The following is an 18,585-nucleotide window of genomic DNA, read 5'->3' as shown; positions in this document are numbered from 1 at the left end:
AATAATAATAATAATAATAATAATAATAATAATAATAATAATAATAATAATAATAATAATAATAATAATAATAATAATAATAATAATAATAATAATAATAATAATAATAATAATAATAATAATAATAATAATAATAATAATAATAATAATAATAATAATAATAATAATAATAATAATAATAATAATAATAATAATCATAAATATCAATTAGAATTAGAAATAAAATTGATCTAACCACATCAAAGCACACCCCCATGTAATACCTTGTAGAGAGGAACTTAAATCATTGTTCCATGAAGGCAGGAAACATTTTGGAAGACACGATGTGTGAGGTTCTGATTCCCCTGATCGAAGGGAGGAGGTGAAGCTGACCTTAATCCCAGATCCGGTAAGAGCACTTTCACATGAAACAGAAGTAAAGTGATTCCGTCAGAAACGCACACTAGGGTCCGAAACCCGTGTCGCATTTTTGAGGGTCCTACCTGGGCCCTTACAATGGAGTGTACTTTTTTGTACACTTTATACACTTCTTTGTAGTTAGAAAATTGATATATTTTATAACCTTCCTATTAAAGTGTACCACAATGCAAGCTAGGGTCCAAAATCCGCGTCGCATTTTTGAGGGTCTTACCTGGGCCCTTACAATCAAGTCTACACTTTTGTACACTTTGTACACTTTTTTTGTAGTTGAAAATGAATTGACCTTGCTATTAGAAATGTGTACAAATGCAAGCTAGGGTCCGAAATTCGCATCACATATTTGAGGGTCTTACCCAGACCCTTACAATCAAGTGTATATTTTGTACACTTCATACACTTTTTTTAGTTCATTAAATTTTATTATTACTACTCTAATTTAAAAAATGTACTAATTTCTGTCAGGGTCTGTTATCAGCACCCTCCAAATTCCATGGGGGAGTTACTATTCATTATTATATTTTTTCATTAGAAACATATGGCACCTCAGTGTGAAACTTGTCACATTACTATTACTGTATGCCGTTTGGGGGGAACTGGCTGTGCGAGCTCTGCTCGCGCCACCCCCAAGTGACAACTTATCATCTCGCCTGTTCAAGTCCAAGGCTCGTGACTTCGTGCGCACTACTGTCCTGTACAACGCTCGAAGTGCTCAAGTGACACTCGAGTTCCCTCAGTCCACACCATGAAACATATCAAAATGCACCGGACACATCTGCATGGGCAAAAAGAACTACAAGGATTCGTGAAGTTGGACTAGTAGTTCTCTCGCATCTGTACTCCTTGTCCCCTCGGTCCCGAACGAAACCATGAAGAACATACACATGCTCAAACAAAGGTCTACCAGAACAAATATTTCTGCGAGCGCTCCAGCACTAAGGGAGGTGGGGGTGTTTCGCTTGAAACTGACATCTGCCTTCGCTTTGCCATGGTCGGAGCAGGAGGCAGTAACAGGGCATTCGGCTCGGAGGATGATGATGGCAATGCACATCGATGTAAGACGCTGTCCAGGTGTGATAGTGGTGAGGCTTGTATGGGAATCAGGACGCGCTGGGGCTTGGCGGGGAGTGTGAACTTGGGATATCCTCGAGCAGGCGTAGGTCCTTTCGAAAGGAGAAGCGCTGAAGGAGGGGGACGACGGGGCATTCTGACGACCTTCGAGTAAGGGTTATGTCAGCTTCTCGCAGGTAGGTCTGTTCTTGACGCATACACACCCAGAGAACGTAGTGAGTGAGCGTTTGACTTCCGACCAGCAGAAGTACGGTGAGAGAGCGGATGTGTAAGTGGTGTCTTGCGTCGGTGCTGAGATGGGGAGGGATAATATAAGAGGCCCCAAACGTGTGCCAGAATTGTGGGGCAGTGTTTCCCGCCTCTTGGATGAGTTTTGCCTACCATGACCCCTCGGGCGCAAATCCCTGTGACCCCAAATGCCGCCCCTAAGTAACCAAATAAGGAAAGCTGTGGCTGTGGCAATAGAAGCACGTGTCTCCGGTGAATCCAACGATGATGTTTTGCTATCAGAACAGACCTTTTCCAAAAGACAAGCTGGTTGGCATTGTGTATGGTATCTATTATTTTCAAGAACTGCTGCGAAATTCATTGCCTTGCCGTAAAAGTGCGGTGTTTCCTCACCTATGTTTACGATGGTGAAAATCGGTGAATTATTATACGAGGCATCCATGCAGAATTAATGTATATACTGTAACATAACTAATGAAAAAACAAGACAAAGCTTGCGAATTAATTGTCGGAATATGCTTTATAAACCGACATGAAGAGACCGGACCCTAGCGCATCTTGAACCACCATCTTCCTTAATTGGAAGGTCCGTGGTTGCTTAGGGCAGGCCTTGGGGTCATTTCAGGGATTTGCACCCGAGTGGTCATGGTAGGCAAAATGCGCCCGAAAGGGGTCATCGGAGGAATTACCTCCCTCTTGGATGTATAGGATTAAAGGACCTCGTGGTGATTGCTTCGTTGGCGACACAGAGAAGCCCTGGTTTTGAATCTCTTCACTATAAGCTACTCAAATGGTGGGCGAGAATATTCTTTGAGTAGTGATATCGTTGCTCCTGCTCAGCACCACGCCCGGAATCGATCTCACGTTGGGCAAGCCTGGCCCATTACGGTTACCTGACTCTCGCTCCTAACTCTCAGGGACTTGCTCCTGTTACGATGGACCACTCGTTATCACTGTCAACGGGGGATCATCGGTGGATAGATGCTCTCCTTGAGGATATCACGTCGTCGTCTACAGTGGCTCGCGTCGATGAAACGCCCATCGTAATGAAGGCATCAGCGACCTCTCAGCAAAGTTCGTCGCGTCATACTTCTTTCTACAACACTTTGGAGAACGGAACAAGCGAGATATATTCTGGGTTGTTCAGGAAGCGTATTCGACCGGGTCCCCAGCGTCTCGTGAGTTCCATGGCAAACATGTACTTCGCGTTGATGCCTGAAAGGCAGTGCTTCAGAACATCCCTGCTCATGCAAGCATCCGTCCAGTTGCGGCACGCATGACCGTCAGGCCATCCGCAGATGTATTGCATTTGCCTGTAATTGACGGCATCGCTGGAACACGCGAACCTGAAGCGGGCTCAGCCTTATCCCCCGGCACTAGCCCATCGTATAGAAAGACTGACTCCCTCACCGGTGTTGAGCGAGCCGCGAATTTTCCCAGCGCCGCTGATGAGGTGATGCGCACAGCACCCTCGCGACAGCTCTTCCAAGGTCTTCGTAAGACCGCATATTCGGGTACTACACATTGTGTTGTGGCACCTGCGCTCGAGATCGATGGACTCGGCGAGGAGCCGGGGGATTCTCAAACCCAAACATCGGATGTCCGCCGCATACTCCGTTCTTACGACGTTGCAGAAGTGCTCTTTGTGCGAGCGAAACTGCCTTTCTTACAGAGGACGCTTTCTTCTGGCCATGTCCATACAAGAAGCCGTCGCCGTACTGTGCACAGAATCATGGAGGAATTGATTGACATGAAGAAACGAGCTTCCCGTAACATTTTAACCTAGTACGCTTCTTGATAGAGTTGTGAATCTGCCTCATTCTCCACAGCGGTGCATTGCAGAGGCTTGCTATACGAGTGGAATCCATTCGGCTGCATGCAGCAGTGTTAGACATATTCTCCAGGGACCCTCCTTTGAACCGTGGTATGCCACACTTCAACCCAATAGGTCATTGCTTACTTTGTAGCTAGACATACCCGTTACTTGCCGTATGTGCCTGATGCTCAAACAAGTGCGCATATGACTTACATTTGACCGTGTCCTGATCCTCTCCAGGGGCCGCGTCGGTACTTGTTGACGAGCTTTCGCATCCGCCTTTCCCGTGCGGAAACCATGTCACCTCCAGCCTGTGATCGCATTCTAGAAAAGCACGAGCTTGAAACGATAGCGGCTCAATGGACCGAAGGAGAACCTTTGATTGCTATTCTCGAGCTGGACCGCTTCCAGGACAGAGCAGATCGGGCTTGCAGTAATGGACTTGGGGGAGCGCACGTCTTGGCGACTCACTGGGACATATTTACCCCGGATGGCGATAGCGATATCCGGATGTGCACAGTGTCTATTGTCTTTTTGCGTAAGGACCGCACAAGAGCGGCTTTCCAGCCGCCAAGTTCGGCTACGGCAGCCATTCAGTTGTACCATCCGGAAATCCTTTCTGCCCCAATCGTCAAGATTACACCCCAACGTCTGCAGCATCGTCCCGCGGATGTTCGCACTGTTTGGGCATATCAGTCTATGGAATCTTCCTTGACATCGCCTTCCTTACCCAGTCCGAGAGCGTACACTATCACCGGGTCATTTGGGTGGAGATGTCCCCTGTGCCCGCTCCTTCGTTCCTCTTCTTCAATCGCAAATTTCTATGCTCACGTTCTCACCCAACACCCTCTGACAAAGTTTAATGTGACAATGGAAGACGAAAAGAGAACTCGAACTGTATCAATGGTTCGGGTGCTAGGCGCAGCACCTTCCTCTCCTGAACTGCTACTGTCGGCAACGTCTACTGCTGGTGCGACGGCAGTCGTTATCGAGGCACAGCATCCTGAGGTGTTCCTGATGCCGGGGCGTGATCTGATGGATTACCCATCTGCAATAACATTGAATTGGGAAGCGAGAGAGATACGAAAGGTACGTTCACGTCACGCCTGTCAAAAACACCGTGACTCAGAGCAGTCATCTCGAGGGGTTGCTCAGTTCTGAAGAGCCGTGTCGGAGTGAAGATGCTATTCTGGCGGTGGCATGGCTGAGGTAGAGCAATTCATCTTTTTACCTTACGTTTTCTCACTCGAACACAGGCACTCTGTGAATAATAGGTAGAGTGAGTCATCCCATAGGTGGTTTTGTGTTCTGACTACCTCAAGAACAACTGCAAAAGGTAATTTCGGGAAGTGTGTTTCCGCGTGGCTTGCGGATCCCTTTCTCAAGGCTTTCTGTGATGGATGGCCAACGGCGAGAGTTGCGTGGCTGCAGGTATGGATTGATGTGTCTGGTCGCCGAATTCTAGACATTGATGATTCTTACAGCACCATTCTACCGATTTCACAGGTCGGGATGTGAAAACTATGTTATGCAAAAATGACGAAGACACTTCATAGGCATGATGAACGCCTAGCTTACATGCCATAAATAAAGGAGACTGATGTGAACTGCAAGTGGATGCTCTGCCTCTGTAGAAACCGCGGCTGCTCTAGGAACCTGTCAGCCTTCTGCTGCGTCGCCACTCGCCGTATCAATATGCCCAGGCTTGTAAACTAGATTTGTGACGATGTACGGCCACACTGATAGCTATATTAGCACCATCCCAATGAGCAGCAAAGGTGAATACCGTCTTCAAACCCGGGGTGTCTGCCATTCCGAATTTGGTGGAAGATATGGCGCATCGCATCACTGCCTTTAATCTCTTCCCAGTGAGACAAGAAGAAGTCCACCTCTACCTGTGGGCTGTGAATGGACAGAAACGGGTCTCTTTTGCATCTCATACCTTCCTGACTTCGTCAAAATGAGCAGAGAATGAAGAGAAGATTTCGTATGGGACGTTGGTAGTCGTCAAGCTCTTGGTGATGTGTTGAAATGCGCGCGCCTTCAAATCATGCAGGTCAAGCTCTGGGTGTCATCGTCAGCAACATGCTTCCAGGCTGACGTTCCCCGGGCCCAAACCGAAGAGCAGCGTACTATCAGCGAGCCTATATATAGCCTTCGCGGAGCAAGGACCAGGTCTATCGGGATTGGAAGCCTGCCATTCGGCAACCCAAGCTTTCCTTGTCTTGGACCCTTCGGATTGAGACGACGGCATCGGCACGCTTTGCGATTTCATGTTCGATGCCTCACCAGGTTTGGCCAGCAGGCCGAGGGAAGCCGCCGAGGCGGACATCCGAAGGGAGGGGGCTTCCTCCTGACGTGCGCTAGAGATGAGGAAGTTCGAAGAGAGGGGCGCAAACACAATTGAGTCCGTATAGAGCTATTCAGTCCAAGTCAGCAGGGACTGAGGGAAGCTGCATTACACACATAATAAAGAAATGCCTTGTAAGTTGCATATGCCACATCATGCACGATGACTTTGGTTTTCGGAGGTCCAGGAGGCTGATGGCTTGAATGGGCGATCTTTCGCTTTTTGGAGCTGCGGGATGACTCCACCAGAGATGTCGTTCCCGGTAGGTCTATGCCTTCATCACGCCCGATATCTGGTAACTCTGCTGGCACTCCGATTGTTTCAGCTCCAGACTCGGATTCATCGAAATCAGCTTCTGACACCATGTCATCAATGTCATCATCATCCTCATCGGAATCATCTGGATATCCGGTAACGAATGCACTGGTCTGAGGGCAGTGAGCAAGGTGATCGTTCTTGGGGTACAAATGGGTTGCTCACCATGTCTCTGCTATCGTCATCGTCCACCTGTGAATGCCCGGGTGATTCACTTCGACCAATGGATAAGCTGTGATCGTTCCCGACCGAAATTCCCTCTGCAAATCCGGAACTGAACACTGGAAAAGGAGTCAGCTCGAATGTGACCACTTGAGAAAGGAATGCTTCTCTACTAGTTGAAAAGTATTCAGCTCGGGAGAGGAGTTTGCGATTAGCCCAGATATGACGGGCTCGCCCGCCATTTGCCCGTGCTGGCAGGACAAACTCAACATCACTGTACGCCGGATCGTCCAGGATTGCACCGACTGCGTTGAGTAGGTCCCGGGGGACCAGCTGGCGTGGAATAGCGGATGGCGGAATAGGAGGGGTCGGTGAAGACGTAATGGTACAAATGATGAGGAAAGCATCCTGTAAACGGACCTGGTGCACTTTCAGCATTGCTTATTCCGGATACAGTCTCAACTCACGGCACTCGCGGAATAGTAAACAACTTCACGCTTGGCGAACTGAGCCCTGTCAGAGCGTTGAGTCTCATGCATGTTGATTTCAACTTCGACTGACCAGCCCCAGTTTGCTGTTTGATGAGAAAACGCGTGATCTACAGCTTCTTTAGTGTTGAATAATGTGCCTTTGTTTACACTGCGCTCGATTTAGTCAAAGGTCGAGGAGGGGCGATATAACGGCACACTTTCTCAGCTCAAAGCTGAATTTGTACAGACCTTCGCGCACCCATTTTCCGTTTATTGCACCTGCCTTCTCCTCAGCCGTAGGCTGCGTTCAACGGGCATGAACTTTGGGTAGCCTGGAAGGGATGCGCACGTACTTCACAGGACAAGTACAGACTCACATAACCTCCCCCATCACTTGTCACTCCCGAATTTGGATAGAATAGAATCTGCCAGCGTCTCCAAATTATAAGTTTGAGCCAGGGTCAACAAGCAATCGACACACCCTCCACCGAATTTGACACTTCGGGTGACTTTAGACTGTCGACTTTTCAGATCACGGAAACTTTTGAAAGGGTTTGAAAATCTCACCTTTGCCTCGCCTTTGCTGTGGTTACGGCACGTCATATAATAAGCAGTGCTCGGGAAAGTGGCAGAAGCACCTCTCGTACCTCGAGTCGAATAGCTGCTTTAGACCCCTGAGCGTCCACTCCAAGGTGATTGTGTTACTCTCAAGGTATTCGTTGTAAGAAGTGTCTCTGCGTTCCATATTGCACTGCAAGTATCAGGGAATATTGATGAGAGAGAGATGACAATGTGCGTGGAATAGGCGCAAGGTAGGGGTACGTGTACAGAAGACAAGAGGGACATGTGCTGGTGTGCTGGTGCAGCGTGCACACGCACCTATCTTGAGCGAACATGGTCCGTCCATGATTGGGATACATACCAAGCTACGACACATACTTGATTTATAGATGGCGCATTCTCAATGCGTTACTACAAGAAAATATATAACAATGAGCACAACACGACCAGCGTCACAAGCTATTGACTAATGATGGCAGCAATAGCACCAATGTTCAATGGTGTTGTTTCTGTTGACCTTGAAAGGGTCCTCCCCCTGTGGTGGCTGTGTGTGGCACACCGTCATGTGCTTGCGTTCTGGTCGCGTGATGGACAGTGTTCATCTGAAAATGCCTGTCAATTCAATAACCGGTGCCTAAGCTGTCAACAGCGGACGTTGCACCATCACCGACGGGCGTGTACCTGCCCAAACACTCTCGCACATCCAGTAATGTCAACGCTCGGCTCTCTGATCAAGATTAATCCAAATACCACTGGGGGAGAGGCCGCTGACTCATCCCCAGCGTACTGACCCCACGGAGGGAAAATCGGCGAGTTTCTGCCACACCCATGATGGACATGTTTACGCGCGGGAATGTCTTGAGCTGTTAATGAAAATCATTTAAGATCCGACTCTTCGATCCAATGTGATTTCTCTCGTCAATTCCTCCCCGCGACCTTGTACAACATGCGCATATACAACTCACATTTTCCTCCCTTCGATCTCTCTGTCGCGCGCTGCTCCGTCTTTGACTACGTCTTCAGTAGTCCCGTTCCTGGACATAAAGTCGCTTTCATTGATGGCACGAATGGCTCTCGACGCGTCACACGCGATGGCTTGAAAGAGATGTGTTTGTCGCTGGCGTATGGGTTACGAAACAATCTGGAGAAGATGGGGGCGCATCCCCTACATCGGGGCGACGTGGTTATGATATTCAGGTCCGTCATTCTTGTGGCCCTGGCGCGAAGTCTCAACTTGGTTATAAGTCCGAACTCCCTAGAATATCCCGTCATGTTACTGGCCGCCGTTGAGTCTTACATTTTGTGTATTCTCCTCAGCACTCACTCTCCGGTGGCAGGCTGCCGCGGGCATCCGAGTGACTCTGGCTAATGCAGCGTACACACCAAAAGAACTCGCTTATCAGTATAAGGACTCTACCGCGATGCATGTTTTTGTGGATCCTGTTGTGCTGCCAGTCCTCCTTGAAACGCTCACGAGCCTCGGAGTTTCTGATAAAGACGTACAAAGGCGCGTTGTACTCATGGCATTCTCTGACCGTATCGACGAGAAGTTCAAGGACTGGATCAAGCTGGACGATTTAATTGGAACAGAAAAGGCTGAGAGGGCGGCTTTCGATGGGATGCAAAGCAATACGACGCTATTTCTTCCCTACTCTTCGGGCACAAGTGGGCTTCCGAAGGGCGTGGAGACTACTCATTTCAATGTGAACTCTCTGGTGACCGTGGTATCCCCTTCTGAGATATGCGAATCCGACATTATTCTTGCGGTGCTCCCTTTTGTAGGTTGCGACCTCCCACTTTCGCTGATCACTGCTAAGCCTTCCTTTCACAGTTCCACATCTATGGGCTTGTTCAAGTGAGGGTCACTGGAGGGCGTGTAAATTGTTGACTGAGTTAGGATTTAGATTCTGATGTTCAACGTGTTTCGTGGCGCTACGACAATTATTCTTCCTCGCTTTGACCTCAACAACTTTTGCAATGCGATTGAGAAGTTTCATATCACTGTAAGTGGCATTCTTGCGTGCTTGTCATACCAAGCTCATCCTTTCTAGTTCGCATACGTGGTACCCCCCATACTGGTTTTGCTTGCTACGCATCCACTTGTGGAAAAGTTTGATTTCAGCTCTTTGCGATTATTCTTCTCTGGTGCTGCACCGTTATCAGCAGATACTGCTTTGCGTGCCCAGACTCGGCTGCGAGCACGAGGCGGAAATGTGTTGATCATGCAAGGTTATGGCTTGACTGAAACATCACCCACGTCCCACATGATGATTACGTGGGCGATCACCACCAAGGCAGGCTCTGTCGGCAGACTCTTACCGAATTTGCAGACTCGCCTTATATGCGAGGACGAGGAGACTGATGTTGAACCCGGCCAGCCGGGTGAACTTTGGATTAAAGGTCCCACTGTGATGAGGCAAGTCTCGTCAGCGTGGGGCCATGAACATATCTCATTCGTGAACAGAGGTTATTGGCGAAATGAAAAGGCTACCAGAGCTTCTATCACGCCGGATGGCTGGTTCAAGACGGGAGACATTGCAGTTGTTGACCAGGATGGATTCTACTTCATTGTTGATCGGAAGAAAGAATTGATCAAGGTCAGCCGACTCACCTTTGCGCGGTCACCTCACTAATCTCCTCCCACCCGGCAGTACAAAGGATTCCAAGGTGGGCTGAATGTCAGTTTAAGGAATGCGATTAATTTGGCGCTTTCCAGTTCCTCCGGCTGAACTCGAAGGTCTGTTGTTATCACATCCGCAAGTGGAAGATGCAGCCGTAATCGGCTTGATGTCAAAAGCCGAAGCAACTGAGCTACCGAGGTGAGCGTCTTTCGGCCATTCCACGCCTGTTTAATTCATTTGCTGTAAGAGGGTACATCGTGCCGAAGGGCGGATTGAGTTCCCTTGACACACATGCACAGTCCCAGCTGGCAATCGAGATACAGGAATGGGTGAAGAGCAAGGTTGCTTATGTGAGTTGCTCTACACTCTGGAACGAATTATTCACGTCCTACAAAGCATAAACAATTGAGAGGCGGTGCGCAGGCTAGGGTCACAAATGAGATGATCAGCTCTGATGGCGTGTTATTCTAGGTGTTGTGTGTATAGATATTATCCCCAAAAGGTATGGTCGCATGGAAGTTGAAACAAAGAATGCTCAACATACGACTAGTGCATCTGGGAAAATTCTGCGCCGGGTTCTTCGTGATATGGCCGTTCAAGAGGCAGAAGCAATCGAACATGCGAGGCTGTAGTGGATTGGAGTATTATTGGAATAAAGAATCGCCCACTTTTCCTGAATTATTGTCTCGCATGTTGGACATGCTCTTGGGTTCCTTGTTGTGGGCATATTCGTATGCCATTGATTCCGTCTGAGCATACAATGAATGCCTTCTTCCTCACAGAAGATTAGGAATGTAATTGACAGGGCTCCGCACTGTATTGCAGTGCCCTGCTCCATCAATCGCGCACCGCACAAAGGGCAACCAGAATCCTCATCTAATCGTCCGCCACCAGAGGTTGATAATGTCTGAGGACCTGTTCTTTGAATGCTGCAAACTGTCAGGTTGACTTCTTGGACAACAAGATCGACTGGTGCGTACCTTGCTGGCTACTCCACAGGTCTGCCGCATCGATATTGAGCGGGGAATCATTGTTTGGTTCTAACAGCTAGTCAGCACCGCACAAAACATGTCATTGCCTCGTGCTTACCTCCCAAGAGCGACTGGAGCGATAGGAGGATGGTAGTGACACTGTAAACCGCCGACCACTTATCCTGCAAGCAGTGATCCTGTCAAACGTGTTTGGGGGACAACAACCACATAACATTATACCTTTAAGATATCCAAACATATGTTGCCATGCAAATCGACGTTGGGATGGTAGCAGGGCGTTTCGAAGCGAATGATGGGCGCAATGAATGGATAGTTGCTGGGGAAATGGATCGAGATCTTGTATTTCAAATTCTCGTATACCTATTGAAAATGGTTGTCATTATATATATTGTATGATGGGGATCACGCACTGTTCCAGGGACTCCCTCTATGGTCCCAATCCAGTCAAACAAGTTCGCATCTGATTTCGGAAATGCGGACTATTCTGTTTTAACACTCGTCGTTAGCGGACGGGGAAAAAGAGACGTACAATCCCGGGCGAGCTTGACATCTGCGTTGACTGTTAGCATGTGTCGGTACCAACCTCACGCCAAATACTCACCATTAGCGCCATCAGTTCATTGCCCAATCGCTTGGTCACACTGCCCGTAGCGGACTTGCTATCGGCAGGTTCCTGAGCAGACTTAAAATTGGCGTCTCGAGCAGACGCAGGATTGTTGTGCAAGGTATCCATGTGAAATGCAATGTTATACAAACGTGAAGGAGGCCGTCCGCACTGTTGTGAGAAGAGAGAACTTGGAGGGGGCGCGGGACGCGGGACGCGACCACTCTGCCCCTTTATTACACATCACGTGACCTTTGACTTCTTTCCTATCACGTGTAACAACATTCTAAACACATTCCTTCCACAATGTCCGATCACGGCGAGCGTTCATCTACGCATACAGGGTTTACCGAAGAGTTATTATCATGATCCAACTGGCTAGCCAAAGAGTCTCGCAGCTTCAACAATGTAGTGCGAACTCTCTCGTTCTTCATCAACGTGTTGAGAAGTGGAATCAAGTCGATATTGCTTAGTGTATCGCATGTGGGTGGATGCGACTCCTCGTCGGTGTGTGTCTCGGATGGTCGGACTGACATCTCCGCGGTAGAATGGGTTATGGCAGTTGAAGCAGGGCGATGGATGTCAATGTTCGGGCCGAGCTTGAAAGTTGCGTTCGCGGTGAGATCTTTATGTCTGGGTGTCGGTGTACCACGGACATACGTTTGGGTATCGAGCCGGGAGGTACCTTGTTCACCGTGCCTAGAATAAGTTGCCTCACCTTGAGAACGAGCGCGGCTTCCATAATGACCATATGCGGGCACGGAGGTCTCATGCCAACGGCCGTAGTAGTCGTACCAGCCATGGCCTGGAGAAGAGGCGTGTTGCCAGTACCCCACATAACCTGGCGCAGCCCAATATCCTGGAGGATATGGATACCTTGGATATGGAGGCATATGCAACGGGCCACCCTCTGACGAGACGCTGTTCTGTTGGGACCGGGGAATGCGATAGTCATTACCGGTGGCTTGCTCGGCAACATGCCGTGCAGCTGTCGAGGGGGCAGCCAAAACAATATCTGAACTGGGGGGGCCTGTGGTCGAAATGGAATAAGACGTACTGGAGCTGGTTGGGCACATCGTTTGTGTGGAGGAGGGTGTATCGTAGATGGACACCGCCGGTAAGTGATGAACAGTAGCCCGCTTCTTCGCCAAACGAAGAGATTCCTGATATCGACGGAGCTTGGCCTCGAGCACTTCTTCCTCCTTTGCTTCCTGCTTGGCTTTGGAGGCAGCGAGGACTTCGTCGGAGACTGGCCCCCAGTGAATGCTGCCCCATTTAATAGCTCGCCGAGAGCTGATTGCAATCAGCAAGTCATCGAACAGAGAAATGGAGGCTGTCATACTGATCATCCCACATAACCTCCACTTTCTCGGTTATCTCGTCAACCTTAAGCAATGTGACTTCAAAAACGCCGCTGCTGAGACGAATACGAATGCGGTCGCCTTCTTTGAGCGCGAGCACGTTCTTCCTCCGCGCTTCGTCCTTTCTCTGCTTGGAGAGCACACGCATATTCTGATAGTTTGTCAGTGATGTGGCTAGGACCAGATATGAGTAGCGCACAGGATTGTGAATAGAACACAGTAGTTCTATCACCGGCTTCTGAATTGTCTTGAGCACCCTGGATTCCGCCCTCCGATTGCCGTCAAAAACAGTAGTTTTGGCGCAGATCGGGTCATCGGCGTGACGGATCTCAACTTCTTCCCACTCCTCCTTCACGTTAATATTCTCTTTCGGGATAGTGGCGTCCCCAGCATTATCGGATGCAAGCAGGACTGCCCTTTCGACCGTTTCCACTTCTTGGTAAAGTATTTCACTCTTGTCCAATGCGCAAGACACATGGAAAGCCCTGGGGCACTTTCCGCGAGTGCACTGGATTTTTGCGCCATAACTTTTCAGGGTGGGTTTGGTGCATGCCGCGCATTTCTGGAAAGCGTCGGTTGGCAGAAAAGCTCAGTAGAGAACCAGGCGTGCTTACAAGATCCCATCTCGCCTTTTCGATGACATCAACGCCAAATACCCACTTCTCGTCATCAAGCATATCCACCCAGGTCTCAGGAAGCGCAGCAGCACAACTCTCGTGTGCCCATGCTTGCACACCCAACATATGGCGCATAGTATGGGGCAAGTCATGCACCTTGATCAAAGTCTCCTCGTTCGAGCTGGGACACAATAGACAGGCCTTCGGGAGATGGGGGCTTGAAGATCTCGTGTTTTCTATTGTGGGTTTGACTATATCGGCTGCGCGGTTCTTGGTCTTCTTAACAGGGCTGGCAGCATGGTCAATAACAATCTCCTCGATCTTGCGTTTCTTCGACAGTCTGGCACCCTTGGCTTTGACGTTTTTTGCATGTTTCCCCTCGATCTCGTTCGCCTCTAAAATCAACGCATCTATGTCCAATTTGACGCTGTCCTTCTCGCATTTGCACCAACCCGCCTTTCTTACAACTTCTTCCCATCCATCGAGTGCAAAATTTGTGCTTTCAGCACAATTGAAGCCAAGATTGAACCCAGCATGATAGCCTTGCGGAAACGTGATGACAAACTCTCCCTGATGTTGAACGAGAACATTTGGGCGGCAACTATTGTTGGCGAGAATTGTTGGAGAGACCAAGAACGATTTGTGACGTAAGAATTGGGGACATGTTTTGGCATCTCCCGGAAAATATCCTATACCATAGCGGGTGAATTGTCGTGTGTGGTGGTCTAAGGCGGGCATACCTTTCATTGTCCGCTCGAAAGCCTTCGCTTTCTCGCTTGGAATGGCCCACCATAGCTTGGGTGCTCCAAAGTGAATATAGTTGATGCTGCAGAGATCCATATCCTCCACATGCCATGCAAAGGCCGCTCGCCACATCCCGAAGTATAAATATGGGGTATTGACACCTGGCAGCTTGCGGCCGGTTGTACCCAAGAGTCGTGACAGAGGATTTGGAAGGCTGGCTACATTCCAAAATGTAGTCTCGTCGGTGAAGAGTGACCCCTTCAAGTCGGCACCGTACCACGCAGGTGACCCGCCGTTGCCGATGCTCCGCCAAAAGTTCTTCTCGAGCTTAGCACAAACTTCCGGCGTGTAATCCTCAGCTTTTGTGTTAGATGGGAGCCAAGACCTCTTCGGATCAAAGGACGCAAAGAACTTGCGATCTTCTGAGACATCGCATTGGGTAGTTCCACCTGCGATGCTAGGCGTGGCCGTCGACGCCTTGCCGGGCGGTGTTGTGGAATCCGTCAAAAATTCGGGTGTCGGATGCGTTTGCTGTTCGCAGTCCGGTGCAAGATCCATTCTCATCTCTACTTCTTTCTCATCTCTGGCATCCTCATCATCTTCATCGATCTGCAGCTGGGCTCTATGATCATGTTTCCTCGGCGAGTCCTTATCACTTCGTTCCCTCTTCAAGACAGCGGCTGGACTTGGCGTACGATTTGGATCTTTGTCACACATGTTAGCCCACTCTCGTACGCTGTAAGTCTTGCGTTTCTCCATGTTAGACTGGTAGAAGAGTCCCGAGGTACCGATCATTTCCTGGGCAATTGGGTTGCGCAAACGCACTTCGGCGAGTTGAGGGACAACCGAAGGAAGGGAATCGTGCCTATTTGGGGCATGAGAATATCAGATATGTATGTGCGCTTATGAATTCAATGGAACATACCATTCTTTCGGCGGAATGACCTTAATTATCCCACTCCTCCGACCCCACGGTTCGAGGGCGGTAACGTAACCCTCGAAATCCTGGAACTCTTCCCACACTGGCTTGAACACTGGGATGCCCCTGGTTGCAGAAATATCTTCCTCGGGCCATATGCATGACCCTGGATCGTTTGGATTGCGCCAGTTAGGGCGGATGAAGGGCGAGGGATAGAAGTGGTCTGGTTGGGGAGGGACGGCAGACTCCACAGAGGAAGGACGTGACGACATCGGCATCGCCTATTACAGTTTCGGGGAGTAGTGGATGGCTATGTCGTGATGGAAAGCTACGCGTGTGTATTGGCAGGTTGAAGCGGAGTGATAGAATACGTGGCGTTCTTGTAAAGATACCTGAGCAAGCAGGGAATAGTCAGGTTGGCCAAGTGTGTCGGTGAACTCATTCCCCGACTCCGAAGAGCCGAGGTCATACATGGTCCCTCAATTTCATGTGGTTCCGACGGTTTCTTTGCTCCTCATACATATGTACGTTAATATTTCTTCATGTCATGCATGCCCATGCCCATTGTGACCGTTTACAATGCTGCTCTTTATCATGAAGGATATCCGACCCGCCCCAAGACATCCCAACAATATTCAAGGTTAACGATGATTGTAAGGTATCAAATCTAACACCCTATCCAGCATGTTAATATGTGCGTGCATTCCCAACAGAGAGCAGGAAAGATAATAATATTAATGTTGCCACGGCTCTTTCTGCTTGTGGATCAAGATTCTGAATTGTGTAATACTGAGGCGGCTGCTGAGCCATGCTTGGCTCGATGAGAGAAAAGGTAGTAGCCACCTACCCTCTCGTGGATACTATTCTCGTGCACCATTTTCTGCCCATATCGGGGCGGAGGTTATCCATTCTGAGTGCAGATTATCAACTCTGGTATCTGGAACAAAATATCGAGTCAGCCGTAAATGATCACTTCGTTCCAGTGTTGATACATTATGACAGTCACATTGTGCGCAGATACAGTACACGCGTTCGTAAGCAAACACCATGAGGTTATGTCGCGTCCAAAAAAAAGGAAAGCAGCCCCGGTCCCTCGGGGAGACCTCAATAATTCTTTAAGGTGGCGCGGTCTTTACAACTGACTCCAGAGCGCGGACGTGTCGAACTCTGTCGGACATCATTTCAATTCTCCATAAGGGAGCTCTCTCATGGGGGAGATCAAAGTCTAGGAGTCAAGCGTGCATTGTGAAGCGTCCACCGATACAGGAAACTAAACGAAGCTACACTTCGACAATCACAAACTTCCCACAGGCATCATGTAGTGAGTTGCTCAGTGATCACGACGGCATCGTCTACAATGGGGTTAAAATCATAAGCAGAGTTGAACCAAAAACGAGATACACACGGAGTGAGTTCACATAAGAGCAATGACGCTGCCCGTCAAAAGAAGGGCAACCATAGTCGTTTCGAAAGGCAGCTGAACCATGCAAAGAGCGCCGTTGGTTACTGCGGCTTGAGCAGAAGGACTAGCGCCCGCAGCGGCGGGACTGCTGCTGGTGGGGGCGGGGGCCGGTGCTGGACATCGACTGTCAGAATCGACCAATTTCGCGTATCAAAGAATCTACCAACCCGGAGCACCATACTGAGCAACGACTTGCGACGCCAGGAAGAGAAGGGGAATGGCAACGAAGCTGGAAAGCTGCATACTGTAATATCTTCTTCGGGGGATCGGCAAGAAGGGGGATATACCGAAGTGTGGGCTTGTTGGTGAGGCAAAGGTCACCTTTGGCTCGACGTTTTATACTTTTTGTAACCCTCAAAAGAATCATACGATGTCTATTCTGCCTCGTCCAGAATTGGACCGCTGGGTGCTGCGCAGTTCGCAGAAGTGAAGTGAAGATTGACACTCGTACGATATTTTACAGCCTAATACGAAGCATGTGCACCGCCCAGTAGGAGGGGGCATCCGCACGGCGCAAAGGTATGAGGAAACTGAATGCCTCACGCAATCCAAAGGACCTGTGGGCTCTCATCCGGCGTCGATCACAAAAGCGCCCGATATTATCAGGTCACCCCATACCACGTGAGAATAGAGTTGTTTCGCGGCGAGGCAGTGCAGTTCCTGAGGGATAAGAACGTACCGCCACAGTGTTGCAACATACGGCATTGTGCTGTTGGTGAATATTGCGCTCAAAAAGATAGGAGGCCTTGCGCCCGATACGACGTTCTTGTGACGTGCTTGTCACTTTGATCATGGCATGCGTGTTCTCTCCACTTTCAGTCAATATATGGGCGCCTCACTAGCCACAGTCCGATCATTCAGTTCCTTGTTGAGCGGGAAAGGGGTAGTAAAACACCTGAGTTAGCAGATTAGGTAACATTCATCGGCATTCCGCACCACGCCATCACCCGTGCTACTGCGGAGTCCTGTGCAATACAAGAGCTCCTCTCGTGCACTGGCGAATCATCAAGGGGTTCCCCAAAACCCACAAGAAGAGTTCAGGCTACTCATACCGCTCTGTTCGTTGATACTCATTGAATAGAGCCTCTCGGACTGTATGATAGATCACCTGCAGAATCTGGAATGTCGGCTTGACATCCTGCCTCACACAGTCAAATCACTCAGCCTCACAAGCGAGAGAGTGGCCTACCGAAAGCGGAGTGACTATCCGCACTGGTCGTCCAGATTTCTGGAGGTCAACAATAATGGCGAGGTAATATCTCATGCTAAGTCGGCTAAATCCTTCGTTGATGAGGATATCCGAAATTGAATGTGCTGGAAGAAAGGTGTCAAAATGACGACCAACAGCTGTACGTGATGTTAATTGTAGTCCGTGCGGCGGAATGATCAAGACAGATTCTTGAAGGCTGTCAATAAACATATCGCAGCCTAGCCTCGGTTCGACTTACGAGACACGGGGTGATTTATATTTCTGAGCAGGAGTAACAGCGCAGATAACACGAATGTCCATCGAAGCCAGATGGATGCCGTCTATGAGGTGTAAGATGTTAAGTCACGCGAGGCTCCAATCAAATTCTCACAACGTAGAAGAGCAGGACGATGAGACAGCAGAAAGCGCAAATGATTGCAGCACTGCTCAGGGAGAGTGTATAATAACGGTGAAGAACTTCAAATTCGGTTATGTTGTTGCACCAATGAAGTATACGCAGTCTGGCCATTGTATCCACAGTACAATGCCTGGTTGGCAAAGGGCAGACGGTGGTGGTTTTGTTCATGGCACTGGAATTATACTCGGTTTCTCGCCATGGAGGCGTGCAGCAGAGAAAAGGAAGTACTGACAGTATACCTACCTATGTGGCGTCTATGTTTGGCTCC

The 18,585-nt window shown here is 49.1% G+C and overlaps 7 protein-coding genes across 7 annotated transcripts; 1 reads left to right on the top strand and 6 right to left on the bottom strand.

The window, feature by feature from the left end:
• Positions 1-1,021: 1,021 nt before the first annotated feature.
• On the bottom strand, positions 1,022-1,807 carry DACRYDRAFT_24541 (uncharacterized protein). The gene is made up of 2 exons (XM_040773722.1): positions 1,692-1,807; positions 1,022-1,632 (listed from the first exon to the last, which is right to left on the bottom strand). Exon 2 carries the CDS (start codon positions 1,621-1,623, stop codon positions 1,318-1,320), a length of 306 nt encoding a protein of 101 aa, XP_040625416.1. The 5' UTR covers positions 1,624-1,632; positions 1,692-1,807; the 3' UTR covers positions 1,022-1,317.
• A 669-nt stretch (positions 1,808-2,476) lies between these two features.
• Positions 2,477-7,626, bottom strand: DACRYDRAFT_24540 (uncharacterized protein). Its single transcript, XM_040773721.1, has 22 exons — positions 7,477-7,626; positions 7,397-7,412; positions 7,311-7,345; positions 7,183-7,264; positions 7,048-7,130; positions 6,921-6,998; positions 6,827-6,872; positions 6,533-6,779; positions 6,363-6,478; positions 5,999-6,310; positions 5,666-5,951; positions 5,475-5,596; positions 5,319-5,427; positions 5,015-5,271; positions 4,854-4,961; positions 4,787-4,805; positions 4,677-4,739; positions 3,773-4,621; positions 3,688-3,728; positions 3,546-3,640; positions 2,951-3,501; positions 2,477-2,894 (listed from the first exon to the last, which is right to left on the bottom strand). The coding sequence occupies exons 1-14, from the start codon at positions 7,572-7,574 to the stop codon at positions 5,192-5,194; spliced, it is 1,710 nt and encodes a 569-aa protein (XP_040625415.1). The 5' UTR covers positions 7,575-7,626; the 3' UTR covers positions 2,477-2,894; positions 2,951-3,501; positions 3,546-3,640; positions 3,688-3,728; positions 3,773-4,621; positions 4,677-4,739; positions 4,787-4,805; positions 4,854-4,961; positions 5,015-5,191.
• Positions 7,627-8,154: 528 nt separating this feature from the next.
• Positions 8,155-10,643, top strand: DACRYDRAFT_83700 (acetyl-CoA synthetase-like protein; the record flags this gene model as incomplete). The annotated part of the gene is made up of 12 exons (XM_040776633.1): positions 8,155-8,587; positions 8,636-8,675; positions 8,728-9,168; positions 9,222-9,245; positions 9,295-9,393; positions 9,442-9,987; positions 10,042-10,057; positions 10,107-10,209; positions 10,259-10,361; positions 10,408-10,426; positions 10,483-10,513; positions 10,562-10,643. Exons 1-12 carry the CDS (start codon positions 8,337-8,339, stop codon positions 10,641-10,643), a joined length of 1,755 nt encoding a protein of 584 aa, XP_040625414.1. The 5' UTR covers positions 8,155-8,336.
• Positions 10,644-10,893: 250 nt separating this feature from the next.
• Positions 10,894-11,673, bottom strand: DACRYDRAFT_37146 (ubiquitin-conjugating enzyme E2; the record flags this gene model as incomplete). The annotated part of the gene is made up of 7 exons (XM_040774425.1): positions 10,894-10,940; positions 10,992-11,051; positions 11,101-11,164; positions 11,223-11,363; positions 11,414-11,482; positions 11,533-11,553; positions 11,605-11,673. Coding segments are annotated over 7 exons (471 nt in total), but the record flags the coding sequence as incomplete, so codon positions are not given.
• Positions 11,674-11,921: 248 nt separating this feature from the next.
• On the bottom strand, positions 11,922-15,520 carry DACRYDRAFT_110959 (JmjC-domain-containing protein; the record flags this gene model as incomplete). Its single annotated transcript, XM_040769153.1, has 6 exons — positions 11,922-12,900; positions 12,950-13,119; positions 13,168-13,530; positions 13,583-14,274; positions 14,326-15,194; positions 15,255-15,520. 6 exons carry the CDS (start codon positions 15,518-15,520, stop codon positions 11,922-11,924), a joined length of 3,339 nt encoding a protein of 1,112 aa, XP_040625412.1.
• Positions 15,521-16,662: 1,142 nt separating this feature from the next.
• DACRYDRAFT_110958 (uncharacterized protein) lies at positions 16,663-16,953 on the bottom strand (the record flags this gene model as incomplete). Its single annotated transcript, XM_040769152.1, has 2 exons — positions 16,663-16,823; positions 16,878-16,953. The coding sequence occupies 2 exons, from the start codon at positions 16,951-16,953 to the stop codon at positions 16,663-16,665; spliced, it is 237 nt and encodes a 78-aa protein (XP_040625411.1).
• Positions 16,954-17,598: 645 nt separating this feature from the next.
• On the bottom strand, positions 17,599-18,478 carry DACRYDRAFT_96645 (uncharacterized protein). The gene is made up of 4 exons (XM_040777389.1): positions 18,291-18,478; positions 18,159-18,240; positions 17,900-18,108; positions 17,599-17,848 (listed from the first exon to the last, which is right to left on the bottom strand). Exons 1-4 carry the CDS (start codon positions 18,426-18,428, stop codon positions 17,753-17,755), a joined length of 525 nt encoding a protein of 174 aa, XP_040625410.1. The 5' UTR covers positions 18,429-18,478; the 3' UTR covers positions 17,599-17,752.
• Positions 18,479-18,585: the final 107 nt, after the last annotated feature.

The sequence above is a fragment of the Dacryopinax primogenitus genome (assembly GCF_000292625.1).
Source record: "Dacryopinax primogenitus strain DJM-731 SS1 chromosome Unknown DACRYscaffold_19, whole genome shotgun sequence".
NCBI lineage: Eukaryota > Fungi > Basidiomycota > Dacrymycetes > Dacrymycetales > Dacrymycetaceae > Dacryopinax > Dacryopinax primogenitus.
Note: the sequence above shows the minus strand (reverse complement) of the source record. Positions and strands in the feature narration are given on the sequence as shown.

What these genes read in the sequence shown, in the direction of transcription:
- DACRYDRAFT_24540 (XM_040773721.1), bottom strand. Translation starts at nt 7,574, where the DNA reads ATGGAACGCAGAGACACTTCTTACAACGAATACCTTGAGAGTAACACA. An exon ending in TTTACTATTCCGCGAGTGCC is followed by an intron (nt 6,780 to 6,826) that starts GTGAGTTGAGAC and finishes AAAGTGCACCAG; the next exon opens with GTCCGTTTACAGGATGCTTT. An exon ending in ATGACGATAGCAGAGACATG is followed by an intron (nt 6,311 to 6,362) that starts GTGAGCAACCCA and finishes CACTGCCCTCAG; the next exon opens with ACCAGTGCATTCGTTACCGG.
- DACRYDRAFT_24541 (XM_040773722.1), bottom strand. Translation starts at nt 1,623, where the DNA reads ATGCCCCGTCGTCCCCCTCCTTCAGCGCTTCTCCTTTCGAAAGGACCT.
- DACRYDRAFT_96645 (XM_040777389.1), bottom strand. Translation starts at nt 18,428, where the DNA reads ATGGCCAGACTGCGTATACTTCATTGGTGCAACAACATAACCGAATTT. An exon ending in TATAAATCACCCCGTGTCTC is followed by an intron (nt 18,109 to 18,158) that starts GTAAGTCGAACC and finishes ACAGCCTTCAAG; the next exon opens with AATCTGTCTTGATCATTCCG. An exon ending in GGATAGTCACTCCGCTTTCG is followed by an intron (nt 17,849 to 17,899) that starts GTAGGCCACTCT and finishes TGTGTGAGGCAG; the next exon opens with GATGTCAAGCCGACATTCCA.